This window comes from Colossoma macropomum, unplaced genomic scaffold (genome assembly GCF_904425465.1).
Source record: "Colossoma macropomum unplaced genomic scaffold, Colossoma_macropomum, whole genome shotgun sequence".
Lineage (NCBI taxonomy): Eukaryota > Metazoa > Chordata > Actinopteri > Characiformes > Serrasalmidae > Colossoma > Colossoma macropomum.
This window is the reverse complement of record NW_023494794.1, coordinates 17,994,554-18,010,506: the sequence shown is the minus strand read 5'-3', so window position 1 is coordinate 18,010,506 and position 15,953 is coordinate 17,994,554. Positions and strand designations below refer to the sequence as shown.

Below are 15,953 nucleotides of genomic sequence, written 5' to 3'. Positions count from 1 at the left end.
AGACATACACGCACTCTCCTCTCTGCCAGAGAAATGATGCATATGACCTTGATAGATGGAGCTGTATATTGCAAGGGGGCGTGTGCCATGTCTTTTTGGGGGTGTGGCCCAGACTTACGGCTCGTATTGATTTGTTGATGCGCTCGTCAATCAACGGGAAGCACCCAAGCCAAGCTGAATTACTGAAGGTACTGACTTGCGATCAATGCAGTGTGGGTCAGAGAGAGAAAGAAAAAGATAAAGAGAGAGTGGACAATGCATCAGGGAGACAAATCTCATAATTATTCAAGAGGGGTTGATGGTTGGAACAGAAATGGCTGTCAATCTAATCTGATGCACTTTCTTTTCCCTTTTTTCCATATTTATATGTTCATATGTTCATCTTCAAACTCAGCTAAATCCTAACAGATTCCCCAGTGGAACCTGTGCGACACTTTATTTTGATGGCCCACTTCAGATAATTAGTAAATTAGTAAATGTTAATAGAAATCTAAGTTTTCCTCGTGTATTTAAATAAGCGTAAATATGTAGCACAGCAAGTCCCAAAATATGCCATTCACTGGCCACTCCATACAGTCCACGTCCAAAAATTAAGTTTCAAAAACAGCTCAAAACATTTTCAACCCATTTACATATATTCACCTATTCAGCTTAACAGAGTTTAGCTCCGCCCATTTAGGCTGAAGCTATAAGGAGTGTTTCAGCCCAGACTGCTTTTTAAATCAAGGCATCCAATTAGAACAGAGATCATTTACATATATTTATATGCAAAAGTGTGAACACCCATGGTCAAATTATATGTTTTTGTTGGTTTTCTACATTAAAACATTGCAAATTTTACTGCACAATTTCAATTAGTGCACAAGTTCAATTAGTTAAACCTTTTGGAAAAAAAATATTACATGAGCCATAACTGTGGCATACTGTTACTGATCTCTAGAAATACTGTAACTTTACTCTTCTTTAACCATAAAACTACTGTTTAACAGATATGACTTTTTGTTACAGAGGGGTGGTTTTGTGGACAAGATCAAAAAGTCTTAACAGAAGATGCATTCTTGAAGTCATCTGTTTGGCTTAGCCACTGGCTCTGTGATTAGGTGAGTTGGCTAAGATTCAGAATGAGTGTAGCCTGTTTGAGTTAAGTTGGGAGGCGGGTGGTTTGGTGGAGGTATTACCCCCTTTGAGACTTGGCCTACAAACAGAGCCGTAGATAGAGCACAGGGAGAGGAATTCATGATTTGCATTCGGACCACATTAAGCGCTTGAGGCTTTGCGTCACTGGTCCCTGGTCTGAATAAAAGGACCTGGCTGGCTATTCATAGCAGGCAGAGATGGAGGATGGAGACAGACTCTTTCCCGAAGTCTGAGAGAGAGGGAAAAAATCGATAAGGCCACGGATCATTAGATCTAAGAGTCATGCACGGTGGGAGCGGCGAGCAGGTGCTTGGTTCTATTCCGCTCTTTCTTTCAATCTATTTCTCAATCACTATTATCCGCCTCTCTCCCCCTCACCCTGTCCCTCTGTTTTCCTCTTGAGAGTGCATGTTTTTTACAGAGTGCCCATCAAATTGACAGTTGGGCAGAAACAGCTGCCAAGCAGAAAGGATACCGTGTCATGTCAGGTGCCTAATCACACAAACACAGAGAGAGAGACAGTGAGAGAGAGAAAGAATAAAACAGGATGGCTATACTCTGCAACTCCAATACCCCTGCAATATATTAAAAGCAAATTATTGAAAGAAAAAAAACGTAATATGCTTAAAGACTGACCTGCATTATTTTCTGGGGTGGGGTGGAGGCAAGGGGGTGGGGGTTTAGGATGATTTCAATTGAAGAAACCAAAAAGACTTTCTTTTTTTTTTTCATGAAATTTTAGGATTACAACAAAGTTCTTAAGTGAAATGTTTCAGTCATTAGGTAAATAAAATATTTAGAGTATTTTGCTTCGAGAGCCGAGAAACTAAATTTTTGAGAATCAACAAACATTACAGTTCTGGCCAGTTGCACACAGTATGCAGTCATCTTGCTTATATTCATATTCACAGATCGCTGCATGCTGGAGCTATAACAAAATAAAGAGTAGGGTTATGAAATTTTTGGCATGGTAATGTTCCGCTAAAGGTAATGAGGTGAGGCACAGCCCCCACATTACCACAATAACAAAACCAAAATATTTTACTTTTTTTGGACAGTATGGATAGTAGTAATACCCAAAGACACTTATCTCAAACTGTGATTGCTCAAGATTCTCAAAGAGCACAGAAAACCTGAGATGTGATTGGTTAGAGGTGTCATTTACTTATTTGCAACATCAGTACTGCAAAGATCAAGATATTTCAATGACAGTTAACAAATAACTTACTGTGAGTTTAACAACTTAAAAAAAATAAACATGAAATCTAAAATGTGCTGTAGTTTTTGCCCAAGCCAGATTTTGTTTTGTACTACCTCCATATGTTAAATTTAGCAAATAAACAGTAGGTCTGCATTAAAATTAATTTATTTTATGTTCAAGTTTATGTTCCAGAAATCAAGAAAACATTTGATCAGGGGCAGCCATTGACATCATTTGACCTGGGGTGCCCAAACTTTTGCATATGACTGGATTTGAATGTTCTAATCATTTATCTGGTCAGTTATTTTTTTGTAAAATGTCATGATGCATTTACACGCATTTTATTAATTATTTGTTTATGTGTTTATTTACTTATTTGTTATCCATGCCAGTAAAGCCACTGGAATCTAAACTTCAGAGACTATTAAACAGAGGGAGAGAGACAGGAAGAGAGTGAAAGAGAGAAAGAGGGGAGAGAGACCTAGGGACAGTATTAGAATTAGAGAGAGAGAGAGAGAGAGAGAGAGAGAGAGAGGACATGCAGAGGCAGCTGTGGTGTGTGGGTGTGAAAGGTTAGCACAGCTGATAAGACACAGACAGCTATTCTCAGTCCCAGCCAAAGAAATCAGGAACTGGAACAGGCTCCATTAAAATGTAAGTTGAGAGTAGGGCATTTGTGACTGTGTAAACACACAGTGGACGTACAGTAGCATGACACAACTGGCCGTCAGTATGTGTGTGTGTGTGTGTGTGTGTGTGTGTGTGTGTGTGTGTGTGCGCGCATTATTCCCTGCTTCTTGACTTTGGGCGAGACTATGTAAACCAATACACTGAAAGTCTCTCTTGAAACATGCTCACTTTTTAATTCCCTCATCATCTTTTACAAAGTATCATATCATATTCATATAATAAACTACACTTAGAATAGCCTCACTGTCCTTAGGGGACGATCCACCTGTGCTACAATCGCTCACCCACATCCAACACGCCCTAGTGTGACAGCACACACTGTAACTAAATCAGACGTGCGGTCCAGACAGAGCGGCTAGACAGGTGCTGCAGACGGAGACCTGTCACGTCACGGTTTGGGCCGGAACACACACGGACTGTGGCTCCGGACACACACCTCGCGCACAGACAGCACCTGCCTCCTTTAACTTCAGCAACTGACCTCCTGACCTCTTACACCAATGCAGGCCGGGCAGGGAGCCTTACTCTGTAAGAGACCTCAGTCCTGTAACCCTTTTGAACTGTGAAAAGTCAAACCTCCCACTGACAAAGTTTACTTACAAAGTCATCTCTGCATCTGTTAAAGTACTGGGTCCACGCTGGTGATCTGATGCACCTGTAAATCTATAGAGCAGATTCTACCCACAATCATATGCAAGCATTTTCACACCCTCATTCAAATTATATGTTTCGTAGATTTTCTACGTGAAAATAAGTTCACACATCCCGTACAGGGAATAAACTTCAATATGGCATTTTTTTCTGGAAAGTTTAGTGCACAGTTTCTATTTATTTGCTGAGTTTGACATTTTGGGAAAGAATAAAACATGAAATGTAAATGTGGCATAACTCTTACCCAGGGCACATTTTATGTTGTACTCTTTCCCAGTATGTTAAATTCAGCAAATAAACAGTCATTGTGCATAAAAAATGTGTATTTTGTGCATGATTCATTTTCACATAAATATTTTCTATGCCTTGCAGCTAAACAGGCTGTTTTTTATTACCGTGACTTTAAGATATATTGATATATGTAAATGACCTTTGTTTGCTTGAATGGTTAGGTTCAGACTGAAATCCTGAGAACATAGGAGAATATAAGATTCAGCCACTTCGTTGATATCACTACAACATAAACACTCAGGCTAAACTGCTGTAATGTGAACGTAAAAATGTTTTCATGGTTGTGACTTCACAATTCCAAACGGGCTGTTTTCGCAGCTTAGTTTCCATATATAGATGGTATAGACTGGAGTGTCAATGAAACAGTTTAATCTCTGAAATGGTAACTTTTGCAGGTGAAGGAAAAATGGTCTCCACTTCTAATTTAATGTAATTAAAATGTATATTTTGAGTAATTATAATATTTATATTGGTCCATGCACAACTACATTTTGATACAATTTGTTTTGTTTTCAAGTGGGACAAAAAAGACAAAATTGAGGATGCAAGGTTTTGTTCTTACAGTGACAATATATCTCTAAACTATAAGTCTCTGATGTAAAGACGCCTTTACTCTATTTCAATGCTCCCCCTTCTCAAATGCCCCTGTCGCCCATCAAACAAAAGAAAAGCTTGACATCGCTTCAGGACAGTAACCTCATCCAAGTTACCCCCTCTCCATTTTTCCCCATTTCATCCCCCTATTCATCCCTCTCTCTTCATACCAACTCGTCTCATCAGCTAAAGGTACCCTGCAGGTATCCTGACTACCAGCTTGTTAGATTTGTCTCATTAGGAGCCCCTGATTGCTCCTCCTATTCATTAGGTCACTGTTATCCTGGGAGACTGTCATTTAAGGCTGTTGCAGTTATCTGAGACCAGCTGCAGTACATCTTTTAGTGTTTAAGCTTATGAGTGTAAATCTCTGACCTGCGATTCGATTCGTTTGACACAACTCACAAGATTTAAATATTCATTGAATAAAAATGTGACTGGAGATCCTTTTTACATATTTTTGCTTTTTTCTACATCTGAATTTGAGAATTTATTTTTGCTATGGAATACTATAATAATCAGTTAAACCTTTCCGGTGCAGTTGAATCTTCACCTTCCCTTTTAACCAGGTAAACTGAGACAACATATCTCAATAGCCAGAAAAGTTAATCTTGCTAACATTTAGTTTGCTCTTGTCCTCAATCATTTGTCCACAAATCATTTCTCTGCTTCACGTACTCCATTCTCTCCATTGTAATGACAATTCAAAGACCATCTCTAAACAGTTGCTATCAAATATTCAGCATCCTTACATGTGCTATTTGGCTTTCTTCATCTCACCCAAAATATTGACCCCACAACAATTGTAGTTTTTCAAAAGTTCCTTCCACATTTAAGGCATGTCATCGGGGGGATAGGCATGCTTACGACAGATGTAGCAATGGTTAAGTTCTTCATTTTTGTCAGTGCCCCTTTAAGACAGTAGCTATTTTAACACAGTTTCAAGACACTAATAGGACTGAGCCATGAGATGTGGCAAGAGTCCAGTGATGAGGAACTAGCTGTAAGGAAATGGTTATGGAATGCTTACTGTCTTGGAAATGGAGATGACTGACAGGTGTGTTATGTACAGGCAAATGCATCATACAGCTGAGGAGAGGCGCTTTAGAGTGGATGAAGTTACACCAGGGCTGTCTGTGTGACTGTCTATGCGATGACACATAGATATGTGACACGCTCTGTCACTTGGGTGACATAAACCAGACCTGTGTTAGATGAACAGTCAATCTGAGCAGTTTCAAGCAACCGTAAAATCAAATTTACACTATTTTCTCGTTTTCCCAAAACGTAGCCGCCCCGCCAAGACGTCTGGTGTGTGAAGCTTGCTTCTTTAGTTTTGCACTGGAGCTATGAGGCTAATGTAAAATAATGAAAGCTTACAGCCCAAATTATTTAGCATTAGGCAAACAGCTAGACAGCTTATGTTGCTTGTTTTAACGCTGTATCGCATACTGTTCTCTATAATAATAGACAAAATTCAGATTCCAAGATTTTTTTTCACTTGGTTTTACACTGAATAGTTACAAGTGACCAAATCCAATTTGTATGAGTGGACTGTAGTCATATTTGCTTGCACATTCACACTGGTTGTCATAGTAACAATGCAGGTGTGCAGACGCTGACTAAGGCAGGGGAAGCAAATGTATGATTTTCTGACGTTGAGAAGCACAGTGCACCAAATCAGAGAATGACAAAAAAAAACATGAAATCCAACTGGTCAAATATGATTGTGCATGTCCAGAGATCCAGTTTCAAACAGATTTTAAACATAATGCAAATGTGGCTTGAATCAGACTGCAGAAAAGTCAGACTTCATGTTGCTTCTAGCCATTCAGACTAGGGCCGATACTCTATATTTTTAAGTTACAAATCTGGAGATGCTGATGCTGATATAAATGCATTCATAAAATCTAGAAACTTGGATTAAATCCAATGGGATCAGCATGAAAGAGAAATGTTATGTTAATTTGTAGAGCGTTACAAAAGCAGTAAAATGGATAAAATGCAGACAGCAGCATACACTTAGCGTAGCAGCCTAGTATTAATGCTCTTCACAAATGACACAAAGCATCATCAAATGTTTACAACTACTGGTCAAATGTAAGACACTTAGATGCTGATTTCTTTAAAAATATGTCCATACGTCCATATTGAAATGATCCTGATATCATCATGAATCCAGAAGATTTTTCCTGCGCAAAAAGGTCTGGGGCTGCCTGTCTGAACAAAGACTAAAACATCATTCTGCAAACACAGATTATTCGGCACTTACTATATCAGATCAATCACGTCCAGGTGTCATTTCTCAGAGTGTCTTGTGTCGAGGTCAGGCAAATGTGTGTCATTGTTTGCTGTATGACCTCATGGTTCACAGACACCCGATATTTCAGTCTAGCCACAGGCGTGCACTCACTAGTACTGCACTACGCAGTCCTTTATTGTTAAAACTGAAGACAAACTGTCACAACAGATATTAGACCATCAGTACTGGACACACAATATGTTCAGCTAAAATCCAATAGAATATTGAGCTCCTCCTGGCTGATAGAACATATTTGGGGTAAGGGGGGAATTTGATTACTAGCCAAATTATGTTATGTAAATTATTGATCCTACAAGTGAACTTTGTCATTTTGCTGCTTTAAGTAGCACAGCGTTGCCAGCAGGGCAGAGGGTTAGGTGCCTTGCTCAAGGGCACAACCAGGTACACAGTCAGTTCTGTGACAGGCTGGCTCAGCCTGCAGTAGATTACCAGCTATCCCACAAAGCACAGAGCTAATGACACAGGGTTGGGGGGAAAGAGGGTTTTCAGAAGAAGATATTTCTTTAAGAATGATGCAGAAATGAGTGGAAGGTTCATTAGTGGCCCTAAGTAAATACCTGAGTTACATTATAGCAGACAGCATTAAGATACCCACTAGCCTGGATAGTAATTTAACACCATTCACCAGCCAAATGCGGGTACATATTACATCTACTCTAATCAGACACTGTGCTGGGTTACAAAACATGAGCTACATAAAATCAGATGTTCAATTCTCTGTTCCGGCAAGAACATCACTGCTATCAGAATCAGACACCATATACATGTATTATTTAAATATGAGGTAAGTTGGGCCTATTTTTATTATTATTAGTTATAGCACTAGTAGTACTATGATAGGATGTGATTCTAGTTTTCCAAATCTGAGTGACTGGTAAAACTGTGCCGTCCACCAGACACTGCGGCAGGTGTACTAAAAGGTTAATTTGCTGTCGTGCCACCCACCCACCCATCTCAGCTGCTCCCAAGTGACCCCACTCTTTCCTCTAACTGCTCACTCAGCCAGTGGCTGAGGCATATGAAATTCTGCAGCAGCGTGTGAGACTGGGGTCAGATGGGGATCAGAGGCCACACAGAATCTGATCTAAATACACAGTTGTTCTCCATACACTCTCTATTACAGCCTATTGTCATCTCATACACTGAGCTGAATTACACAGCATGTGTTAGTTCGTTTCACTGTGCCTCCTAATTATTGTGTACAAGTTCTCATTCTTTATCTGATTCCAGCATGTAAAGAATGTTTATAGCAATATAAAACAGCCTTCTTGAGACTTTATTGTTTCAGGGTTTTTTTATGGAGAAAGTTTTGTGACATTTACGCTTGCAGGCACTCGCGGCTGCAGGAAGCCAGTCGTGCGGCAAAAAAAGTCCAAACAAATGTCAACCTTGTCTCCATCTACTCAGTGCACTGCTGTGAGCAGCCAATAGCTGCCTCCGCCTGCTGGGTATAAACCAATAGTGTACGCTCCCTGCTGGGAATGAACCAATAGCCTGCGTCTCCAAACCAATCATTCAACCACTAGTTGGCTTGAAACGAAAAACTTTCATACAGATTTAGTATCTCCACTGGCAGTGTAATTCAGCTCACGTCTAAGCAAGACAATCTAAGTGATTCCTGCTAACCAAAAAGGGTTCTGCTTGATGATACTACATGCAACACATTCTCTGACAATCTGAAGAACCATTTCACCATACAAAAAAACATTTAAGCATGAAATGGTTCTATATAGAACAACTGCCTTTACTAAAGAACCCTTGAAGGCTTGAAGAACCATCTTTTTTAAGTGTGTAGTTAACTAGCAGCATGTTTTGCAAAGTTCTGCATGAAAAATGTATAAAGCTTGAGCCGTTCAGACTTAACAAAGATTACACAAAATCCAGTGAAAGATTTATTTGAATCTCTTTTTTTTGTCCTAAAATGAAAACATCTAACACTTTGCAGCTGAAAGTTTTATGAGTAAATGTTTTTTCAGGCGTCCATGGGCCAGTGATTTTAATATTTTCAGACCAAGTGAACAGAGGGAACAGACAAACATTGGCTGGATCTGAATCCCAGACTTCCCCTGCCTAGCATGCGAGCACTCAATGAGGCACTGTGTATGCACGTGTACGTGAGTGTGTGTTCGTACAGGCTGGCGTACAGGTGTGTGTGCGTGTGCACTTGTGTTCAAGTTTGCCTATGACATTTAAAGCACTACACAGACTCGACTACCAGCAGCCAGTGGGATTTCCACATAACGGCGCTCGCACACAAAAGCCTAATTGAGGTGGCCTCGACATCGGCCTGGCTCAGGAAGCCCTACCCAAAGCCTCAGAATACCCATGCCTGTCCCTGCTTGCCCACCCCCCCTCCCCAACACAACAGTGGGCTCTCCATACTGATCCCACCCACTGACCAGAGCTTCTACTGACCTACAATATGCCTCTACTGTCTGAATACCAGCTGAAAATAGCCTTTAAAGTGATAGTTCGGTGAAACACGAATGTTTGTCGCTTACCCAAATGTAGTCTATCAACCAAGACTGGTGTCTGAAGTTTACATCTTTAGTTTTGCACTGGAGCTCCAAGGCTAATGTAGCTAACAGGTTAAGGATGCTAGAGGCCACAGATTAGCTTTGTGTAAACTGCACAGCTGTTCTTAGTGGTACAATGTAATTCTGTCCATATTTATAGATAACAATATGTCTCAGACACAAAAAACAAGCAGGAGAGTATGTAACAACTCGACAACATTCGAAGACTGTTTGATATGCTAATTGATGGGGTATAAGCTCCAATTACTTGCTAGCTACATGAACTTTGTAACTGCAGGACAAAAGACAAACTTCAGAGAGACATAAACTTCAGAGACCAAACATTTCTTAGGGGCAAGATCCCTGATTCCCTTTTTTTCAAGTGGCCTTGCTTTGAGATATTGGCTAAACTCTGCATACTGCATAGTGCAAAAAAAAAGAAAGAAGAGAAAAAGTGAATGCATCGTTGACTTGACAAGAGCGCACTGTGCTCCAGTATAAACCAGGCTTTTCCTCCTGGTGGCAGGAAGCGGAGAGTCAGGCACTTGGGAAGTGGAGAGCACTGTGATTACTTGTCCTTTTCACAACCTCACTTAGAACAACATTCACTGCAGTTACAGTAGTACAAAAGTTTTTTTGGAGTCCAGAATGAGTCTGTCACATTGAGCTTTTGCGAAATGCTGGGGAAAATCTACAGTGTGGCAGCTGTAGGGTGAAAATGAAATATCCCATTATATATGTATATATATGATCAAAAATGTAAACAGAATACATTTTTTAGTATGGGTGGATCTCAACTGGTCCAAAAGCGATCCATTTCCCAGGCTTAAACCAAGTAAGAGGGAAACTGAGGGAAGAATGGAGAGGGCACTTGTTTAGGAGAGGTGGCGGACCCTTAGCCAGCCTTTTATCCTTTTGCTGTCCCTTTAGCTCTGGATTTAAGAAGCTTAGTGGCTGCTGGTAATAGGTCCCCTCATGCATGAGAAGTGTGTTTTGGCATGTGTGGGTGTGAGAGGTATTTGTGGTGGATGTTTGCAACACTACGTAATTATGGGATTTGGAGAGACTTACCTGTTTGTAACAAGCCAGCGCCGCTATCGTTTACCTCGAAGTGTTGCTGAATGTCAAGCAGCACACCTGAAAGTAAGAGAAAGAAAGGATTAGTGTTGGTGTCCTATATGCAAAGTCGCAGCAAATGCTTTCATTTCAAGGTGAGCTGTCACCTGTGTGCTGTGATGAAGTAGTAGTTAAGGGGAAACCCACTGATCTTTTTAAAAAATTCTAAATATCTAAGTCATTAATGTAAACAAACTCATCCAAGGGTGGTTTTCTTTGAAATGCTCTGTTCTAAAGAAACGTATCAACTCAGAATTGTTTACAGTCATGGTGACAGAAACCAAATGTTTGAATGTCACACAAGATGGTTATGAATACATTCTCTGACATCTGAGACATTGTTTTCCAGTAGTTCTGAGATGGGTTTTAGCCTAGAATGTATTTTGTAAAATGCAATCATGGAGCACGAGTAGATGCAGGGTGCTGTCAGGCAAAACAGTCTTCATTATTTTTTTCAGATTTACCACTATTTTATCATTATCACCATTTCATATAAAGACTCAGAAGACATGTATGTTCACTTGGTCATTTTGGATAGTAAATAAAATGGCCAATAATACTCTGTAGACATCTGAGCCCCTGGTTCCTCTCACCACCATTCTAAAGGAAAGCAAGTTGCTAAATTTCTCTACAGTCTACCTTTTCACACAAAATACTGTGAGTGAATTTTTAACAGCTAAGTGAGTGAATTCCTCTTTGACAACACAGTAGTATGTATAAGAAGAGAATGGTAATAGCCATTAATACTTAATGATATGTTACTTGAAAACAAACCTAGGAGCTGACAACTTGCATATGTAGTGAACAAAAATCTTCGTTTGGGCAAACACGCTTTTTCAAATGTTGACCACTACATATTTGACAGAGGACTTTTACTTCTGCTTAATGCACCATGCATAAGCGCACACACACGCGTACACACACAAACACACATACACAGAGCCCAACGCCTTTCCACCTCATAAAAGACCATAACAAAACCAAATGACCAAATTAATTCTGTACATGCAAACATCTGAAGGCCAGAACACAAGAACTGAACTCAACTGTGAAATCTAGTTCTGTTAAGTTCTCATCTAACAAAAGCAATAAAAAAATAATTCTTTGACATTCAGGTAATTAATCATTTTTTAAAAATGACTTCCTGCTTCCGTGTGGGACAAATTTAAGTTATCTGCATAACAGAACATGTGTTCATGTTGATTTAAGGAAGCAGTAGTGTAGCATTTCATGATTTCAGAATGTATCTGCTCAAAGAGATGAACCTACCTGGGAAGTTACCAATCTAACACACCTAAAAAGGAATTCCAGTTATTTTTCTAAATGTTTGGTTGACTTTGTTTTGGAAAGTTCATAAAATGGCTGTATTTCAACCTGACAATCTGGAAAGCTTGTCTACAATGAATCCTTTCACATTAAACCACTCTGATGTTTACATCTCAACAAACAAACTATTGCAGGAATTTTAGAAAAATCGCTGGAGTTCCCCTACAGGAACACCGACACATTAAATTCAGGCTTCGGCAACATTAGAGGTTTTGATCCGTGTATGTGCAACAGATTAGCTTATCTCTAATATTAAAACTGTCCTTTTCACCTCAACTAACCAGACCAAGACTAGAACTAAACTCGGCTCATCTTCAGTACGCAGGCTTGGTCATCTTAGCTTAGGCAAGAGTGAAAAATCCTGATTTGCTGATGACACTCATTATGACTGTGCGCGCAAGAGACACGATCTAAAAAAAAAGCGAAACCTTCTGAAAAGAATCAGTTCGAAGGAATCGATTCGTTTAGGTGTCGACCATCGCAACTACACTCTTTGCGACGAAACAAATCGACATAATTCATATTTAAATGTCATTATAAGTCTTGAGCCTATACCAAGAATGTAAACATTGTGTACAGTCTTGCTACAAAATAGTTCGGTTCAACCGGACGTGTGGATCGGTTTGTTTTAATAGAACAGAACCGATTCAAAAGAACCGATTCTTGACGAATCAAACACCGTTGCTGCCCGCGTAGCAACACAGCTTATCTATGTTTACTCAACTGCGGCACTGAGGTAAACATTTTTTTACTTAACTCCAAATTAGGCTCTGAAAAGAGGAAATACATTGGAGTATTTTCCCTGTTCCATTAACTTAAAATTTTGTCGTGTTTTCTCACGCAGCTAGCCTAGCTTACTGCTTAGCCTCGAGCACCTCAGTGTTTTGTTCTTTGAGGCTTACAGAAACATAACGGCTCAGTGCTGTTTGTGCCGCCAGATATAGTGTTGCTAACACCCAAACTCTGCTCGGACACGGTCCTTCTTCTTCTATTTCTCTGAGAGGCGCTGCTCTAATTAGCCTGATCACCCACCTCCACAGCCCCAGCCTTCGCTCTCCCCGCAGGGAGGGGGATTCCTGTGCCAGATGGCGCCGCGTTCTCCACTCTCAAAGCCCCGCACCTGCCTACCCAACTCCCTCCAAGAACCACATGCTATCTACCATCTCCAGTCTCCCCCAGGCTGGAGTACAGGTGAGTACAGTAGCCTAAAATCACCGCCAAATAAAAAATGATGCTGCAGAAAAAAAAACAACTTAAAGGGGAATTCCACCGATATACATACACACACACACACACACACACACACACATATATATATATATATATTATATATATATATAGATGCATAATTCCGTCGTTAAGATGTAAACAAAGTCATTTAGAGTGGTTCAATATGAAATTCTTTCCAGTGGTGGTGACAGACACCAGGGGTTGCATCTTGACTGTTCAATTTTTTGGAAAAATTGGTGTAGTTCCCCTTTAAGTATGAGTAAAGAAAAGTATGAGGTCAGAAACTCTTCAATTAGCTACTGAATTTCCTTCAGAACTAAAGTGGAACTTCTTAGTGCAACGAGGGTCTGATAGCGTTAGAAGAAGTTTGTTGGGTTGTTTTTGCTCTAAAGTAAAATGCTGAAGCTTGAAAGTGAAAGCAAAGCTGAACCAATGAGATAAGATTAAATACAAGAAATTCCTCAGCATTTAGTGTCACTTGAAAATCCTCAGAAAAGCACATATCTATCTGAATTATACATAAGTACACAGAAGTGAGGAAATCTAAGTAGTTACTACTCATCTCAGACTGCCAGACAATGGTGTGCTTGTGTGTACATGTGGGCTAATCTACTAATTAAAGCAAAATAAAGCATTATGCCTCTTTAGAGTTACTTAAAAGATAAGCACTCTTTAAGACAGACTTTCCTTCTTAATAAGAGGGTATCATAACCGCACAATGAAGAGACTGAGATAAGATTCATGCAGGTGTGGAGAGGTAATCGCTAAAGTTTACTGAATCTTATCTAAAGTGTCTTGTACAACCAGGGCAGTGAGTCAGTACGGCGCTGTTAAGAACCATTAGGCAGCTGTCATATTACTGAGCGATGGGCACAGTGTTTGGCAGGCAGTGCTGAACGTCTAGGATTTGCCCTTGTCCTAAATTCCTCTTCTCCCCTGCTAACTTCTCTCGTGCTCTTTCTCTCTCTCTCTCTCTCTCTCTCTCTCTCTCTCTCTCTCCTTAACTAACAGAACAAACAGCAAGCTGCAAACTGCATGGCTAAATCATCACACTTTCCTCAAACTACACTGTAATCTCAAACAGACTTTTTTATGTTGGGATAGCACACTGTTGCCAACAGAAATGGATGAAAGGATGTTGCACAACTGAAAGCAGGAATAGCAGCCATGTTCTAGGCTGACTTTTTGATTGATAACCTGAATCATCTGCTTGTGCCATGTCTAGCAGTAACTCAAAATGTTCACTAAATTTGCTGTAAGAATAGCCATCTAACACAACAGCCTCTTTTCAAGTCCTTCTGAGGCCAGGCTAAAACAGAGGGTGACGGCTCTGACCACACCTTGCATCATCGCTTCAGGGAGGTCACTGCTCCTCTCCCTTGTCTCGGCGGACCTTCCCGAGTGTGGGCAACATCACACAATGCAAATGCCCCAAATGGCTGAACTGGCATAGATGTCCTTCTGCCGCCTGCCTCTGCGCCTCCGGTGCTGAGGCGTTGCCATGGCAACAGGGTGCGGGCACGCAGACAAAAAAAGGTCGGGGTTGGCCAGTGATCGGTCAAGTCGAGACATGGGAGGCCGCAGGGAACGAGAGGAGGCGTTGGAAAATTCTACAGCAAGAATCGCTGGAACAACTGTCCATGTATTACAGCGACATGTTTTTACCCCAAAACTCCATCAAATCTGTTTATTAAAGAACAACCAGAGACAATTATTGGCTTATGTTGAATCCGCTCCTGTAGTATTTACCCTGTTGAATTTGGCCCTCGTGTTCGTCCACAGTACGCTGCTTGCTGTGCTACTGCAGGAGTCATATTTGTAATATGAGAGCGACATAAGGTTCTTTCGGAATTGCTTTCGGAAAAAAAAAGAAAAAAAAACAGATACCACACCAGATACTCGCACAGGTGAAAGAATGCTGCCGTGCCTGTTGCTGCCGCTTCATCGTGCTGCATGAGTTCATATTCGGACACAAATTGTATGGCTGTTTTTGGACACAGATACAGTGACAAAGCAACGGGCTATTTCCAGAGAAACTGACACAGGATGTAAATAGCCTTGACCACAGATTGTGCTTTGAAGAGCTGCCCACATGTTTAATCTGATAAGTAATCACTGAGGCAAAACTTTCATATCAGATAGAAACACGGCACTTTGAACTTGGATAAAATCTCCATGAAGTACACTAGTTTAGTGGCTTCTGTACATCATTTACTTCACCATGCAGGCCACAAACGGTTTGTTCTATGCACTGGATTAGTTTAATTTAGATGTTTGTATGTCTGATTAAATAAATGCAGATCATATATCTTGGCAGTGTTTGGTTTTAAATAACTCCAAACCATATAAATATTTGGCTGTAACTTGCACTTTTATTAACAATGCATTCATTTGTAAAGCACATATCCAAGACACAGCAAAAGAGCAAGACACAGCCTTGGTAATAGATGGGACACTGTCTATTGTTGCCTTAGTACACTAGTGTCCTTATGCTGATGCTAATGACTATTTGACCCATTCATGTGTCATCCTATCTTATCAGCGGATTGGTGCAAAGCAACCACGCTATATACAGGCTAGCTGCTTTGGATACACTAACAGACCTATTCAAAGTACATATAAGTGAAGTCATTATATGTGTGGATAAGATGCTTTCACCACATGAGTTTGTCCCAGGAGATCCATGATTTGTCCGTCTACCACCACAAGTCAATATATGACTGAGCAATGGGTCACATGATTCTTGGCCTGCCTCTGGAGGGGTCTGAATTTGTTCGTTAGTTTTACAGTGCTAGCATGCCAGTTTTATGGATATGATCATTGTTAGTGGTCAAGCTGTGAGGGAGGATTACATTCTTGGTTCAGGATCCATGATGAT

At 40.4% G+C, this 15,953-nt stretch overlaps 1 protein-coding gene and 1 long non-coding RNA gene across 3 annotated transcripts in view; one reads left to right on the top strand and one right to left on the bottom strand.

The window, feature by feature from the left end:
- spns2 (spinster homolog 2 (Drosophila)) overlaps positions 1-15,953 on the bottom strand; it is a 114,891-nt gene that overhangs the window by 75,421 nt on the left and 23,517 nt on the right. The window contains exon 2 of the mRNA XM_036580444.1: positions 10,475-10,540. Coding sequence (XP_036436337.1) covers positions 10,475-10,540 — 66 coding nt within the window. The remainder of the gene's footprint in view (positions 1-10,474; positions 10,541-15,953) is intronic.
- Positions 1-15,953, top strand: part of LOC118814714 — a 39,785-nt gene that overhangs the window by 9,445 nt on the left and 14,387 nt on the right. Inside the window, exons 1-2 of one of the 2 annotated variants that reach the window (XR_005007754.1) lie at positions 12,446-12,581; positions 12,849-13,036. This is a non-coding gene — a long non-coding RNA (uncharacterized LOC118814714). Of the gene's footprint in view, positions 1-12,445; positions 12,582-12,848; positions 13,037-15,953 lie in introns of those variants that run through there. The other variant, XR_005007755.1, reaches the window with a different exon arrangement.